The 17,236-nt window shown below is 32.6% G+C and overlaps 1 protein-coding gene across 4 annotated transcripts in view; it reads right to left on the bottom strand.

Moving 5' to 3' along the window:
* The window catches only part of LOC148310186 (putative Rho GTPase-activating protein CG5521), a 44,624-nt gene extending 27,754 nt beyond the window's left edge, over positions 1-16,870 (bottom strand). For 2 of the 4 annotated variants that reach the window (XM_088258826.1, XM_088258827.1), the window contains exons 1-8: positions 16,574-16,861; positions 16,053-16,163; positions 13,500-13,517; positions 5,657-5,828; positions 3,790-4,376; positions 2,296-2,598; positions 1,113-1,291; positions 410-574 (exon numbers count right to left, since the gene is read on the bottom strand). In XM_088258826.1, coding sequence (XP_088114952.1) covers positions 410-574; positions 1,113-1,291; positions 2,296-2,598; positions 3,790-4,376; positions 5,657-5,828; positions 13,500-13,517; positions 16,053-16,163; positions 16,574-16,679 — 1,641 coding nt within the window. In that variant the 5' untranslated portion in view covers positions 16,680-16,861. Of the gene's footprint in view, positions 1-409; positions 575-1,112; positions 1,292-2,295; positions 2,599-3,789; positions 4,377-5,656; positions 5,829-13,499; positions 13,518-16,052; positions 16,164-16,573 lie in introns of all 4 variants that reach the window. The other 2 variants (XM_088258828.1, XM_088258829.1) reach the window with 1 other exon arrangement.
* Between the last annotated feature and the right edge of the window lie 366 nt (positions 16,871-17,236).

The raw sequence follows: 17,236 nt of genomic DNA, 5'->3' as shown, positions 1-17,236 counted from the left end.
TATTTATTTGACCCCCCTCCCCTGGGAATCGAACCCGGGACCCCCAATATGGTAGCTGAGTGTGTTGACTATTAAACTACGGAGGCAGACATTGATATTACAAAAATATAGTATTATCAGTGGAATTTTTTAAATATTTTTTAATGATCAATTTTAACTTTGATGCTATGGAAAAATAGACTCGCAAATGAACATGCTTCATGTCAAATATAAATACATGTCACTTATCTACTGTATTATTTAAAAAATTATAATTCAAGTCAAGAATTGATAAAACGGCTGAAAATAGTAATAAATGGATGATCTTACTATTGTCAAAACAATAAATAATTTGTTTTGAAACATATTTTTAATGATTTATAAAAATATATATGTAATAGGCTTTGTAAATTTTAACACATATAATTACCTGAAGCCCCGCTCTGACTAAAATATTATCCTTGTGTATAGCTCCCAAGTAGGAGTCATTACGTAGTCTCCGTGGTGGCGCTGTTATTTCGTGGATGGTACTAATGCTGCTGTTGGCAGAACTGCCGTGCGTATGCTCTAGTAAAAATGGAGGGATTTCTACAACCTGAAATATTGAAGCATTATACAATATGTAATGAAATTAGTTGCTAATTGCAGAAGCATTCAGATTGTGCCCTTTAATCAAAACAAAACAAAAAATTGCTACGTAACTAAGTAAGATGGTTGAAGATTTGATGCACAAGATTTAAGTTCAACAAAAAAAATTCAACTAATTCTTATTTTAAAAAAAAAATACATTAAACGGCAAATGCTTTGATTCAACCCGTTGACAGGTTAGTTCTTAGAAAATAAACCGTATCTAAATAAAGAGTAAGTTTTTTCTTACTTCAATCAATTTGTGTGAAAAAAGTGGTTGAATTTTTAGTAGCTTTTCAGCCATTGGTTTTATAAAAACAAATAGGTAATTTATAAATTAAAATGGCATGCGAAGAAGTCAAAAGATGCCACTCTAAGTTGACTACTAGTCGCAGCCCATGAATTATAAGCGCGACCCAACATTATCATCCATACTCCTTTTGGACTAATTTTGTTTGAAAGATTCATACTTTCCAAGAAGTTTAAATGGTTGCACGCGTTCTTACATTCATCTGAATCCAATCCTTGTAAACAGCAATGACTCTACGAATGGCGGCAGAGTGGGAGAAAGGGAGCAGGAACGCTTGACGTAGTACTTCATGCATGAAGTTCACATGCTCCCGGGAACAGTTCAGTACATCCCGGACCACTGCTAAACTGGACAGCTCTTCGCTGCTCGATTCATCTGTACAAAACAAATTATCATAAAGAGATATGGGAAGTTTTAAAATATTATTTTGCTAAAAGTAAAGCAATGCAATGCATTGTATTCAACAAAATTTATTTTACTTTTAAAATTTACATTAATTTTTTTTTACTTTGCCATGCCTTGCATTATTTGTTTGTATTCGAAAATATTACATTATGTAAATACATATGTATTAACATAAGACATGTTTCCGGGATATTATTTATTTACTTTTCGTTTATTATTTTTAAAAGTGTTTTATTTTTAGATAACATGTGTAAATATTTTCAAAATTATTTTGAATACTTAAAGAAAATCTGGCAATAATGTGATAAATTTGTTAACAAAAATTTTTGATATATTTTTTTGTATCAGAAAGAAAATATGTATCAAATATAAATAAGGTATCACTTTCCCACACAGAAGATCAAAAATTAGTAAATGTTGAATGATGTATATTGAACATATTAAAAATCTACTGCGTATGTTTTTTCAAGAGGGAAAAAAGATCTCCCCTGTAAGACAAGTAACTAAAAATTCGATCAGTGATATTTTATAGAACTATACTTTATTTATAATTTTATCTATAACGGAATTTTTAGCACATTTGGCTATTTAGGTACAGTATGTTAATATCATTTCTCATATTCTTAACCCAACCGTAGGGCATCGCATCGCATTGATGCAGTGTTATTTTGATCTTTACTTAAATGAAGGCAAGGTGATCAATCCTGAACTTCAAGTACCAGTACCAGTCTAGGATATTATAAAATATATATTAGAGTAAAAAAATCAATTTATTTTTACTTTGTCCGGGCGCTGTTTAGGACTGTAAGACAAGGACAATTACTCTCAAGTGATAGTCCACGTCAGAGGGACCTGACACGACACGAAGAAGTTTTAAAACACACATCTTTAAATTGAAAAAAATACAGACAAGAGCTCAGATTAAAATCGATCAATGGATCTATTAAGAGAGGAAGAAGAAAATTACAACTCACTGGAATCAAGACTGGGGTGTGCCATATTGTGGTCCAGGTTGGAGCCCCGGTAGATGTCTCCGGCCGTGCTGACCGTGAAGGACTGCTCCTCCTCGCTGTGACCGGCCAGCGAGGAGAGCGTGGCCGCGGAGGGCGCGGGCGTCGGGGGCGCGCCGCTCGAGTGGCCCGAGGACAGGGAGGAGGGCGCCGCGGGCCCCTCCCCGAGGCGCTTGGTCACGTGCGCGTAGTTGGCCACCCACTTGATCAGGATCACGCGGCACTGGACAAACTCGTCCTCCAAGACAGCGTGTTGGCTCGGGAGATCTGAAAAAAAACATCGTATTATTCAAATCTGAATTAGAAATGCGAGGTATGATTTTTATTTTTATTTTTATTACGCGTATCGCACCCAATGGTGTATAGGGAACTGCATCGTAGCAACGCAGTGTTATCGACCGAGTTAAATCCCCAAGAGAGTTAAAATAAATATTAATGATTTTTCAGTCTAATATTTATTTATATCACCCTGGACTGGTATCTGAAGCGCAAGGCTGATCACCTTTCCTACATGTACTTAACGAACAAGATAACACTGCTTTTATACGATGCAATGCCCTATGCACAATTGGGTGTAGATAAGGGTTAGACAAGGGCTGTGCTATAGTTGAGTAGATGCTCGACTGCGAAACAGGCATAGCGGGTTCGATTCCCGCCAATTGCAAAATGAATTCAAGATATATTTATTTTCAATTGGTGGTTTGGCCGGTATCTGCTCGCACATTTTTGAAATTGGAACGAATTCAAGTGTGAGTTCGCCAGACCCCAATTAAAACCAAAGAACCCGTCAGTAGCATTTTTTCCATACTCTGCGACGGACGTGTCGTAGTACTCTGCTACTCGTTTTATTGTGCCACTGACCAAAGGATAACCAATCAAGAGAAAATCACCCTGATCCTAGCGCTGGATCAATTATCAAATGAGCATACGAGGTCAGTTCTTTTATTTCATGTGTAGTGTTAGCATTGTCGGAATCGCCGCCCCTTTGTCTTGAAGGTTCCGATGATACATCATCGAACTAACTTGAAGGGATTTCACGACTCCAATAACGATCACTACATTTCATTGGTTTAGAATCTTCCTCTCTGTAACAGGGAGAATACGAGATTCTCTCTGTATTTCTAACGTACGTGTCGGTGCCACGTGGTGGCCATTTTATTTGAAGACACCTGGTCCTCAAATAATTTAGTTCGCACTGTGGCGAAACCATCGGTCCCACTTGTTTGTTCACACACAAGGTCCTTCGAGCTATTAGTTTTTTTTGTTGTTGTTTAGTTTCGTACTGTGGCGAAACCAATTGGTCTGGGTGTTTGTGATGTATTTTTCACATTTCCTTCCCAATCCTCAATATCCTATCTGCAGACAAGCTTTTAAAATAAAGTTTTTGCAGATTGTTTTTGAAAAAAATAAAATTATAAATAAGAAGAATATTGTAATGGAATATAATGGTGTACTCACCAAGATTAGGACTATAGAGGGAACTATTGTGATCAAACTGCGGACAGATGTAGGGGAGATAGTACTGCTTGAATTTCTCGAGCAGGAAAGCAAATGTCTTCATGGCCTTGTTATGCGAGCGGTCCCTCCACTGCGTCTTAGTGACTGTGGCGGCCATCCCTTCCAGCAGAACCTCCAGAAAGTATTTCGATTCATTTTCTACCAGCTTTTCGTGCCCGCTCGCCGGCAGCAAGGGGTAGATTTCAACATTCTGCACCGGATTCAATACGTTGGTATCGTGAAATATTGACGCGGAAACATTCGCCAGCTTTCCGAGAAACCCGGTGGACTGTTGTTCGGGGGAGACGGAAACTTTTTTGTTAGGTGCGGATTCCGTGGAGAAGTTTGGGTGCTGGAGGATGTTGGCCAAGTTGTATTCGGCTGTTTCTTGCGGGATGTCCTTGAGGGTGGTGCCGAGAGCGGAGGCGGCCACAGACCTGGAGGAAGATATCTTCGGGTCCGGGAAGCCAGGGACGAGGGTGGCGAACATGTAATGTACCTCTGCCGGCGCATTGTCACCCAGTGCTTGATACCATAGAAGGAAATACCTACAAAAGTAAAAATTTTATGTATTTAACCTGTTAACCGGGCGGGACGCATAAATACGTCAAACGTAAACAATATCAGGTACGGGTAGGACATATGAATACGTCCTTGAAATATATGTTGCGCCCTGGAACGGGCGGGACATATATTTTTCCAACAACAAAGGTATTAGTCATCCATACATGTCGCGACATGAATTTAAGACAAGGAGTGAATCAGTATCATTTCGCTATTGAGAGTGGTAGACATGTTCTGGGTGAGCAGTACTGACACGTCCTAGTGAAAGAGTTCGCGCCTGTTACAAGTTGCGCCATTGGACAGCGGACCGCCCAGTTAACAGATTAATAAAATTGATGTATCCACAAACATAAATATTTGCATCCGGGGAAAAGCTAAGGTGGCCTTTGTCCCTAAAGCTTTACAAAATAATGACAGTAGATCTTAAAGAAATGATGCTGCGGTGTAGTCTTGGTACTCAATTGCTTAAGTATGAAGAGTTTGAGGACCATTCTTTACTTCACTTAAAATGGAGGCATATTCTGAAAACTTGTGTTCATGCAGAAAACAATCAGTTAACAAACTATGATAGGTGTTTTTTACGCCTGCAGACCGCTGGCGACCGGATTTGATAATTGTATATAATTTTCATATAAAAACATTAAATATGTAATTCCTTCATTTCTGACATGGAAAGGAGGCCGGCGCACAAGGTAAAAATACCTTTCTCATCTAGTGTGCTAACTGCTTTCTAAATTTGAATCATTTTCGAACATTTGAAAGAAAAGTAAAAAAAAAGCGATTTAGGGTTTTCAATTGGTTAAACTTGGTCTGCCTCATCTTGTATTCCTTAAAACACTGGAAACCTTTTTTTACACCTGTATAAAATTTCAGCAGTCTTGATGACTTTGGTAACGACAAAATCTTGTCACTGGTCAAATAAAATAATAGTGAGTGACAACCACACTACTAAAATTCTTGGATGTTCTATATATATGAACCAATTTAGAAACCTTGTTCTTGAATCACTAGAACTTCACTAGAGACATCTATTGGTGAGATGTAAAGAAGCTTTTTACTAAGCAGAAACTCTTATATTAGTATGTGAGGTCCAAATCCTGGATTTCAATCACACACATGAGAAACGCCGGAAAATACCATTTTCATTTTTATTAATAATAAAAATGTTGTATATAGTTGTTTAATCATATAAAATGCAGTTCCAGTAACAAATGTTGGTTCAAAACTAAAAATGTGATTGACTGTTAACCTTTGATGGTCTTACCTCATGGCTTCTGCCCTCAGCCTCTGACTGTTCCCCTTGTGCAAGAGTTTGGAGAATATCCCCGTGAGGGAGTGGAGCTGCCATCTCCTGCCGAGCAGCTCGGGCAGCAGACACAGCACTTTCTCCAGCAGCACGAGGACTCCCTCCAACTCCTCTCTTCCAGCCTTGTGAACTGCCAAATTCAAATATTATTCAATAAAAATACACATATTACACTTATTTATAATATGATTTGAATTTGCCTTTGAGCAAATAAAATAATCGTAAGAATTTACTGTATTAGATTTTACTTATCTTTCAGTATTCATTCATTATGGTCATTAAACGCAGATCTTTTACTGATGTTATTATTTTCAGTATTAAAAATATAAGAGTTGGGTTGTGGCCCCGCAGTTACTGTTATAGTCTTTGAGCCTATATATTTATATTTATTTTTATTTATTAAAATTTCATGTACAGAAAGTAAATAAGTACATTGGCGGGCTTATAGACTTATTATTCTATCCTATCCTGCTCAATTTACTTGTCAAAGTCAAGTGTTTTTGGCAGTGTCAATATTGGGAAATGCAGACATGCAGAGACATCTCTTGGCATAATCACGAAATGCACCTATAACACATTCAGAGAGCAATGTTTCACGTATAAAACTGACCCTTGAAATTAGTAAAAAATGAGTTTTCGAATAAACCACGCCCCTGTCGTATGTCGGGATAGCAGGTAATAAATAGTAGGTAAAATCCATCAAAATACGATACAATCCAAACACATTCTTTAGGGGGTGCCTAATTCATTTGGCCACCACTGTATATGTATATGAAAATGTTTGCTTATAAATTCGCATCAAGCTGGGGCACCACCATATTAAGATGTGCTTAGCAAATATATTTTTTTAAATCAATATTTTAGTGACACCAAAAAAAAAACAGAATCATTTTCAAAAATGGCAGGAAACCATATCAGAGGCTTGTAAATTTATAACCTACATTAGCTGGGTATTTCTAGAACCGGGAAGCAATAATTTCTAACCAATCAAGAGTTTATTTAACCTTTTCATAGCCGCAAATAAATTACGCCGCAGTGCTCAACAGGCCAAGTATTTTTTTGAAAAAAAAAGTTGTCTAAAGATTTTTTTTTTTGTTGTTTTTATTGAATTATAATTTACTTACCAAATATTATATCCCGCATCGATTGTTAGAGTTTTATTCTTGAAGTTAAACCAGTTTCAAATTTTCAGGGTTGTCACACTAAGTCGCACACGCAAGTTTTTATTAAATTTAATATTAACACACAACTATTATTTATCAATGGAATATTTTAAAATAATAAGAAAAACACAAAAAAATTGAGCAAAATAAAAACCCCTGGCGTTCAAAACAATCGATTAAAATAATCAATATTTCAAGTGGTTTGAGTGGTAGCCCTAATGACATCTGTCAACTGTCAGCTGAAAGTGATACCGATAAATCACTTAAAAGTATTTAAAAACTTTATAAAATATTTTGTGACAACTTCAACTGATGGCAATGTATGTTCCGTTTTTGACAGATTGTCAATATGAGTTAAAACTGCGGAGTAATACGTCATCAAAAGTACTGACGAGATATCTCGTCTCTGGCCATACGGGCACTCCGCCATTTGCCGAGATATCTCGTCTCTGGCAACCATCGGGTTAAGTAATTATGAATACATTTTGACATCTTAACATAGATGAAGAAGAATATGGAAGTCTGGGTGTTAGGACCTGAAATAGGTTGGTTAAATGATCACTTTATACAAATTCACAAATTTATAAACATTCACCCTTCTACCTATGTATGACAACCATAAAACTAAATTATTGGAGCTCATACATTTATCATAAATCTTATGTCGCTTCATGTTTTAGTTTGGGCAGCATCTATGGTTAATCTCAGAAAGCTTTTATTAAACAGAGACCCTTTTATTTTTAATAATGATTTAATTCAGCTAGCAACAACGTATATTGATGATCTAATTTCGTAACCAAAAAAAATGATCTAATTTATACTTAATTTAATTATTATTTAATTCAGCAACAAAGCAAAATGATGAGGTGATTAGAAATCGATAAAGGAAATAAAGTTTCTAATTTTTCTTGGATGTTGTACACTATATATATATATATATATATATATATATATATATAGGGTCCGCCAAATAACTTTTTTTTTTTGAAAAAAGGGCGCAAAACATCGAGTGTAGCTTCGGCTGTGTGGCACGTAGCGCCGTCCTGTTGAAACCAAATGTTGCCAATATCCTCCTCTTCAATTTTTGTGAACAAAAATCCGTTCAACATGGCCCGATAACGATCGCCATTGACTGTAACGGCCACTCCTTGCTCATTTTCAAAGAAAAATGGCCCAATTATGCCTCTGGACCAAAATCCGCACCAAACAGTGACTCGTTTTGGGTGTACCGGCTTTTCAATGTATGCGTGCGGGTTTTCTGTGCCCCAAATACGACAATTTTGCTTGTTTACATACCCGCCAAGATCAAAATGAGCTTCATCCGAAAAGATGATTTTTTTGGCAAAATCGGCATCTTCTGTAAGTCGATCGCAGGCCCACTCAGCGAAGCGAAAACGCATTGGATGGTCAGTTGGCTTCAACTCCTGAACCAATTGGACTTTGTATGGCGTCATACCAAGGTCTTTATGCAAAATTCGTCTCAATGATGTCTCCGAAATGTTCAATTGTTGAGAACGACGGTGAATTGATGTTGATGGCGCTTCACGCACACTTTCTGCCACAACATCGATATTCTCGGGTGTACGCACTGTTTTTGGCTTTTCACGCTTTGGTTTATCGATGAGGATGCCAGTTTCTTTCACTTTTTTCACAAGATAACGAACATACGGAGCTGACGGTGCTTCTCTTCTTCCAAAAACCGTACGCAATTTTCGCACACATTCTGCAACATTACCATGATTTTCAAAGTAATGTCGCAATATTTCCCAGCGTTGTTCAAGCGTATACACAACCATATTCGCTCAGCGGAAGGATAAAACTAATTATCTGTCAAATCAGACATGAGCTAAGTGTTACCATTCACGAAATAAGCACTAGTTGAAAAAAAAAACTTTAGATGGCGGACCCTTTATATATATATATATATTGAATGTGGAGTTTTCCATCTTTGATATGCATTTAGCTATTGATATACCTATTTTATATACATAATATTACTTCATAATAGTAAGCATGTAATATTTTATAACTTCCGAGTATTTTTTAAAATTATTTATATTTAAATGAAGCAATATACTAATAAAATAGTGTAATTTGAATATATTTATTTATTGATTTGGCGTTTTATTTGTAGAACTCTATTTTAATTTATGTATTAATTTTAAATCAAACACAGATTTTTTGAGTCTACTAAGTTGTATTTTATTAACAAAAACACGTAAAAAATTATATTGTGACAATTGTTTCGCCTTGTTAGGGCATTATCAAACGAATGACATTCGTTTGATAATGCCCTAACAAGGCGAAACAATTGTCACAATATAATTTTTTATGTGTTTTTGTTAATAAAATACAACTTAGTAGACTCAAAAAATCTGTGTTTGATTTAAAATTAATACAAAAAGTAATTTGAACACATAAATACAATAAGTTAGTATTTTGTTAACTATTGCAAAAATCATAAACGCATTCTAATGAAGATAAATAAATTAATGTGAGTAATAGTAATAAAACGTGTGCAAATTGTTTTCATAAGAAAAATGCTGCATAGCAGGTAAGGCATAATATTTATAATTGCATTATCGATATAGTGTAAAATAAAAATGTTTCTATTTCTCACACACGCATGTTAAATTGGAGTTAATTATTTGAATGACGATACCTTACTGCAAATATGAGTCAACAGAAAAATAAATATCGTAACAAAATTATCCGTACCATAAAATGTGTTTAAATTACAAGAAATTTTAATTTAAAAAATAAAACTGTTACAGTCACATGCATCATGCACCATATCACATGCACAAGAATGAGATTTTGTTAATTGCGTTTGAGTTTAACCCTTTGGTTACCAAAATCTGATATATCAGCTTTCGCTACTCTAGCGAGAAATACCAGGCCTGACTTCATGATTTTTAAAAGTATCAGTTAAATTTTGGACAGTATATTAAGGATTCCTTCAGGATTGTGCAAAAAATATCGACTCATTTATGTTTTTTTTCTTCAATCAGTTATACATCAATATTTAGAATTAAATGATCTTTTATATCATACTATTAGTTATAATATTTAAAAAAAATATGATTTTCTAAAAAACTAAAAAGAGAAACATGAAAAACAAAGTTTAATAAACCAATTTTGTTTCCGTAAAAAGTAAATGGTGTAAAGCTTTGATATTCTTCATATAGGTACATTTTTACGTGTCAGCGGTAATCAACAATATGCAATAACTTGATACAAATATAATAAATATATTACATGACTAAAAAAAATATTTGTTTATTACTGACACCCCTACTTTGTATGTCTGGGAACCGGATGCTCTCAATTAAGTCGGCATTTCCTTTGATTTGCAGTATTATGCGCACGGCATAAAAAGGAGGTTATATATCGCTCACTCCTTTCAAGAACGTCATAAATCAAAAATCGTAAATTTTCAGTTGTGCATGTTTTCGGAATGCCCAGAAAATGTACTATATCCCAGAAAAAGAGGCATATTTTTAACATAATATTTAACCGCTACAGGGCGGAAAGTGTTGTTTTTGCATTTCGAAGAAAAGGTATTGTTTAATTATTTTTTTAAATATACTAAATATTTTTCAAATGGAGAAAAAACCTTCAGTTTTACCTAAAAAGATCTGTTGCACAGTAAAAAGTTCAATAAGTGGCTTGATATTTATTTTTAATACATTGTATTATATTTTTAAACTTTAAAAACGTTCTCCTGGAAAACCAAGTTTTTTGATTTATGACGTTCTTGAAAGGAGTGAGCGATATGTATTTACTTGTTAGTCATTTAGTTTATAATGATTTTTTACAATGTTGCATACATTTATTAATTTATTTATGCAATACATATACATATAAATAGTAAGTAAATAAACTAATTGGAAATATATGGAAAATATATATAACATTAATACAACTATATATCATCTTCATTCTGGCAAAAATCACCAACAAACGCTCCCTATGGTAGCCTTTCTTTGAATACAATAAGTTTGACCAAAAATAATTGCTTAAAATGTGAATTCATCAAATTCATAAAAATAAAAATGTTAGAATTATGTACATATGTGTTTTAACTCACATTTTATTTTATTTTTTATATTATGAGCCAAGAAAGGTACCATAGTATCCACATGACGATTTAAAAAAAGAAGAGATTACAATGCACACTTGTAAATGCATAATTTAATGGAGAATAATATTCCCAATTTTACAGATTATTGTGTCTAAATCTTTGGATTAAATCACCTTGGTGTTGTAATCAAGATTTTTTTAAAGATATCTCAACAGAACAAAATAACTTTTTTGGGTATTTTTAATGTAAGCTTTACTTAGTAAATACTACTATTTCTTAAAATATACTGTGACACGTGTTTTCGTGCATTCCGCGCAATGCATCGAAACATGTGTCACAGTAGATTTTAAGAAATAGTGGTATTTACTAAGTAAAACTTAAATTAAACATGGATAGATTTTACCACAAAGTGACTGCCGAATCCGCAGAATGCATCGAAACATGTGTCACAGTAGATTTTAAGAAATAGTGGTATTTACTAAGTAAAACATATTTTTTTTATTGTTTCGGCATTAACTTTGTAGTAAGACATGTTACAATGATTAAAGAAAACACTTCGTTTTTTACCACTTGAGTTTTATTATAGACTACATGTTTCAGAAGTTAAACTTCCATCATTCAGTAAAACATAAACTAAAAATGGATAGATTTTACCACAAATTGACTGCCGAATCAATTCATGAAACTTTTTGGGGTTAGAAAGAATCCCACTATTTCCTGCTATATTTCCGACTTCACATTGAAATTTCAGAGAGCGGAACTAATATACAAAATGGAATATATGGTGTTGCCAAAAAATCAAATGGTATGGATATTCAATCATGGGCAGAATGAAGAATGTTTCAGCGTATAAAGTGATTGTATAAACAACCGGATGAATGAACCTGTGAATGCCCAGCTATCCATATTTCTTTCCCAAAACGTTTCTTGTCTCCTTAGCTTAATACTGCCAAACCCTTTTATTGGTACAATCCAATGTAAAAAGTAAATAACGGATGGCAGACATATTGTTATGTAATCTGCATAAATTAAATGTGTGAGGTACAATGAATTTAGCTACAAAGGGAAAAATATACATACCAATAGGAAACACATTTTTTCATGCTTATAAAGAAACTGTTCAAACCACTCACCCAAATGAAAGGACAGCTCTGTATGATTAGAATAAAATCACATTTTTTATCAGAATTTCAGTATGAAAATTTAGATAATTTTTGTAATATTATTTTCAGGTGTTATGCCAAGTCTAAAATAAACTCATTATTTCCGCAATGCCAAAGTAAAATAATACAATATTAAACATTATTTTTTAGTATTATAATTATCTTCCTATTATCTAAATGATGACCGAGCCACGGCATTGCATCAATGATGTGAATGATTAAGTGACAATTTGCAGGTAATGCACTTAATATTATTGTTTTACAAAAACACTTAACAAATGTGCTTACACTGCACTATGAAGGTGAATTATGCAAAATCTAACTCCTTCAAGGCATTGAATAATGACCTATTTAGGTAAAACTATGTGTGCATATTTTCAACGGATGGAAAAAGGAAATAATAATGATTTATGATTTTAGATTTTTAAGATCAGACTAATAAAAGTCCATTGCATGCAGAAAAATAATCAAAAACTTTATCCAGTAAAATTTACAAACAAATGCTACAACCATTAAAACCTGATTAATTTGAATATGACAATTAAAATTTTGCTTTGATTTGAAAAAATAATAATAAATTCGCTTCAATTCTTCTATACAAAATATTACATGACTCAAAAATTATAATTATATTAAAGTATGTTAAAATCTAAAAAAATGGATATAAATAAAATTGTTCAAAGAGTGTTGTTGAATTTGGCAGTCGGTCGGATAGAAACCTTAATATATTCTGGATAAACCAGGATGTACACCCACAGAGTCTGTGAAAGTTGTGAGAGGGCTATCTTCCTCCTGCCTATTGCTATAAACCTCTCATGCAAATAGGCCGGCAAATTTCCATTATATTCAAATACTCCGTCCAAATTCAAATTTCCATTATATTTGTCCGCCTCCGTAGTGTAATGGTCAGCACGCTCGGCTACCGTTCTGGAGGTCCCGGGTTCGATTCCCAAGGGGGGTAAAAATAAATATAAGTGATTTTTTCATTGCAATATTTATTCAATATTACCATGGACTGGTACCTGAAGCGGAGGGCTGATCACCTTTCCTTCATAAGTAAAACGATCATGATAACACTGCGTTTATACGACACAGTGCCCTATGCACCATTGGGGTGCGGATAAGGGTTTTATTATTATTATTATTATTCAAATACTTGTCCCAATTACTGGCCATTGCAATCCTTGGAGAATAAGCGCGTTAGTGTTTTACTGTAGTTCACTACTCAATGTTGTCGGAATTAATACTGTGTTGATTTAAGACTTGACAAGAAAAAAGGTTAAATTAAAATAGTGTGAAATATATTTCGACTATAAAAAAAATCTATCTAAAAATCAGCACTAAACCATGCAAAATTGAACATTCTTACAGGATAAATATGTACCACTCACCCAAATGAAATGACAGCTCTGTTTGTTAAAAATAAAATAAATATATGATTAGAAATATTATAAATCATTTACAGATATTTAATATCGACGAAGTAATAATAATAACAATACAAAAATTATGGAAATAATAAATATACTAATGAATAAATAAAATGGCTGAAACTTATATGGTTAGTAATATAATTATGTTTAAATAAGTAAATGCATATGAAAGATAGCAAAAATGAGAGTTACCGTAACACAACAACCAAATCACATTTTAAATTTCGAACTAACATAATGTTAAACAAATATAGAAAAACATTTCTCAAATAGTAATCAAATACGACCTGTGGTCAACATTCCATCAAATGTTATAGATAGATTAGTTGTCTAAACTCTATACTATACTCATAAGTACATGTGTAGTTTTGATATTAAAGTAAGCCTGTAAAAAACTGGCAGTTGAAAGTAGTCATGGATGATTTTTTTTAAATGAAATACTACAGATAATACATTATTATCACTATACTTTTCATAACTTTTTTTATATCATGACATAATTCAACTAAACAAAAATTTTGTTTATCAACAAATTTCATGAAATTTAAAGAAGTTTAAAAGTATACCAGCTGGAAAAAGTATGCCAATAGAAATGTTTGACAAGGAAACAACCGAGTGCAAATGCATTTTGCAATCATTGATAATACTAACATAAATTTTTATGTTAAAAATATAAGTAGCCAAATTGAAATATAGTATTAAAATTAGGTCAATAAAATGAATTTTGTATTTACTGAATAGAAGTTTACTTCGTAGAATCCCATATTTTATTATTAAAGATTAAAGTATGATTCTGATAATACTGTTATTTTTTTTGTGACAGCTATTTTGCATTGCGAGGAAATTGTTGACCAATGACAAGACAGGTTAATAAAACGTATTTTATGTAGATTAAAAGCATTGTATGATGTTTCATTATATATTTAAAAAAATAAAACCACAGGGGCTTTATTAGCTTAGATATATAATAAATTGATTTATAATTAATTTAATGTATAAAAAATATTTTGGCAGAGAAATAGCCGCATGTGAAATTTTGATACTTGACAGAAAGCTATGGATTAACTGATAAGGTAAAAAAAGTACCAGCTCTTAATAGCTGATAAGCAAAATTGACTAACGGAATAAAGAATTTAACGATTTATCAGATATGTGTCACAAGTGTCATGAGTATGTCAAAATAATTACGGAATACACTTGAAAATATTGTTGATTTGACATTATAATTTTAAAAATCTGATTAATTACTTGCGTAATGTGGGAAATAAGATAATCTGGGATATTAATGACAATATTAATTCAAAAGTAATAAAACTTTTAAACCTGAAATACAATTTATATTTCTGATTTTTAAAAATGACATACTCTTGATGACCATAATATGTTCATATGCCACAGGAGTGGAGCAAAAGAGAGTGACATATATACAACGATAGAATAATATAGATGCACACGTAAGATCCTATATATATATGAACAGCTGAGGTGCTACGCATTACAATAGTAATATTTTTCATTGTGTTTTGTGATTATTTATATTACTTTTTTTTTTAAACATTTGTGTCCTGTAATTGTTTGATTATATCCGTTAAGAGTTATTTTTTCTCGTTATCTCAAAAATATCAAATCACGGACACATATCTCATATTTCAGTAAACACAAACCATTAATATCAGTAAAACCAATTGAAGGACCAATCAGTGTAAATATTGAATAAACAGAATATTTTTTTTGCAAATTTTGTATTCTGTATTTCTTTTGAGATGCTCTTTCTATCAAAATTTTTCTTATTCTGAATTTTTATTCATTAAGTTTCACATTTATTACGTGTACGGTGCTGCACGGCCAATTTTTTTATTATTATGTAAGAAAACCTTTGAAAATTATAATACTAATACTTAAAAATGTACTAAAAATCTATTAAAATAATAAAAAATACATTAGATTGATATGATGAATGGTTCAGTTGTAATTTAATATTGATAAAAACAAATAGCTCAAAGTGAAAATAACTAAGGTCTTTTACCGCATTTCAATCATTATATAGGACAAAATCGACATGCCCTACGTAAAGTGCTCTAACTACATTTTTGTCAATTTTGAGATATTTGGTGTATGTTATCAACTGACCGTTATCTACAAATATAAACAAACAAAAATAATAACAAAATAAATTACGCCTAGTTTTCAGGCGTATAAAATGCTATCTATATCGAATTTTCGAAATGAACTGAACTCCTAAAATGCTAACTACTTAATTTTGACAAAGCATAAAGTTTTAAAAGGATTTAATACATTATTTTATCGTGTTTTTGAATGAATAATACTAGTTTAGAATTTCAGATAAAACCGTTAATCAATAAAAAAGAATACGTGAAAAAATCTTCTAAGCTCTCTCCTGTAAAGTAATAGATTTGCAGACAGAATACTTTACGCAGAGGCCGTCGAAATAATCTTCAGGAGTTCTAGTGTTCTGGGACTGATTAAATATTGCATAGTAAAATTAGTTACCTCTTTGTCGAAGGTTAGTCTCAGCTTGCACAAAGTTGTCATAAAGGATGAAGTATACATGGCTGAAGTTTGTTTCAAAATATGACTTCGCCTCCTCAGTGTCAAAGTGATCTGTAACAAAAGTTATAATTAAATAAATTGCACAAAACGTAAGTCAAGTACCTGTTTATTTCCAAGCGTAGGATGGTAGGCTTACTCTTATCTTTATTGGCCAATCAAAGTAAACATAGGGATCTTTGTTTACAACTTTTGAAAGTCATAAATTAAGAAAACGTCCTAAATAATTATTCAAAATATAACACGCAAAGAAAGGTTTATAAACATACGAGTGCGGAATGATAATATTTTTATATGCGTACGAAATAACAGTTATGGTAATGCACAGGTAGAAAAGTGGGTGACTAATAAAGAGCATGTGAATTGGGTGACTTCCTGATATGAAAACGCCCACTTCGGACTAGGTATCGATAATAAGACGTTTAAAGTGTACAAATAAAGAAAATAATATTATTTCAACCAACCTAAAACGATCTTCAGATGCTTCAACCTGGTTGCGGAGTCTTTTTTAGAATCCTGTATCTTTACAGATGATTTTTTGACGTCTTGATGCGACTTTTTAGTAAACATTTCGATGTTGATTTATTCACTTTTGAATAAGCAACCACTTATCATTTTAATAATTTTACACGATAGTTCCACACACTGCTATAATATTTCTTCAAAATTCGAAAGGAAACCATTTTAAAAGTACATTTAAAATTTTAGGTTGACGTAAACAGTGCAATGAACTTCGCCATATTTAAATTGACAATAGAAGTATTGCCATGTACAAAGATAAGAAACCTCACATTCAAAACATGAAAAAATCAGTTTCCCGATAAGTAGGTACTAATCTAGCTCATTTGTGTATCCATATTTTTTTTATTGCATGATTTTGCCATAATAAAGGAAACAAACTATTTTTCAATGTAAAATAAACCTCTCATAAATAAAATCACCTAATTTCTAACAAGTGGTGTAAGTTTTGTCTTTTCCTTAAGAAAATAAGTGGAAAAAAATTGGATTGATATTTTTGATTATTACGAAATATATTTGTGCAATAAATTGTAAAATGTTCTTCTTACCCTTATACGCACCCAATGGTGCATAGGGCATTGCATCACATTGACGCAGTGTTATCTTGA

The sequence above is a fragment of the Brachycentrus maculatus genome, unplaced genomic scaffold, assembly GCF_059751285.1.
Source record: "Brachycentrus maculatus isolate JH-2025_06_01 unplaced genomic scaffold, ASM5975128v1 h1tg000104l, whole genome shotgun sequence".
Lineage (NCBI taxonomy): Eukaryota > Metazoa > Arthropoda > Insecta > Trichoptera > Brachycentridae > Brachycentrus > Brachycentrus maculatus.
Note: the sequence above shows the minus strand (reverse complement) of the source record. Positions and strands in the feature narration are given on the sequence as shown.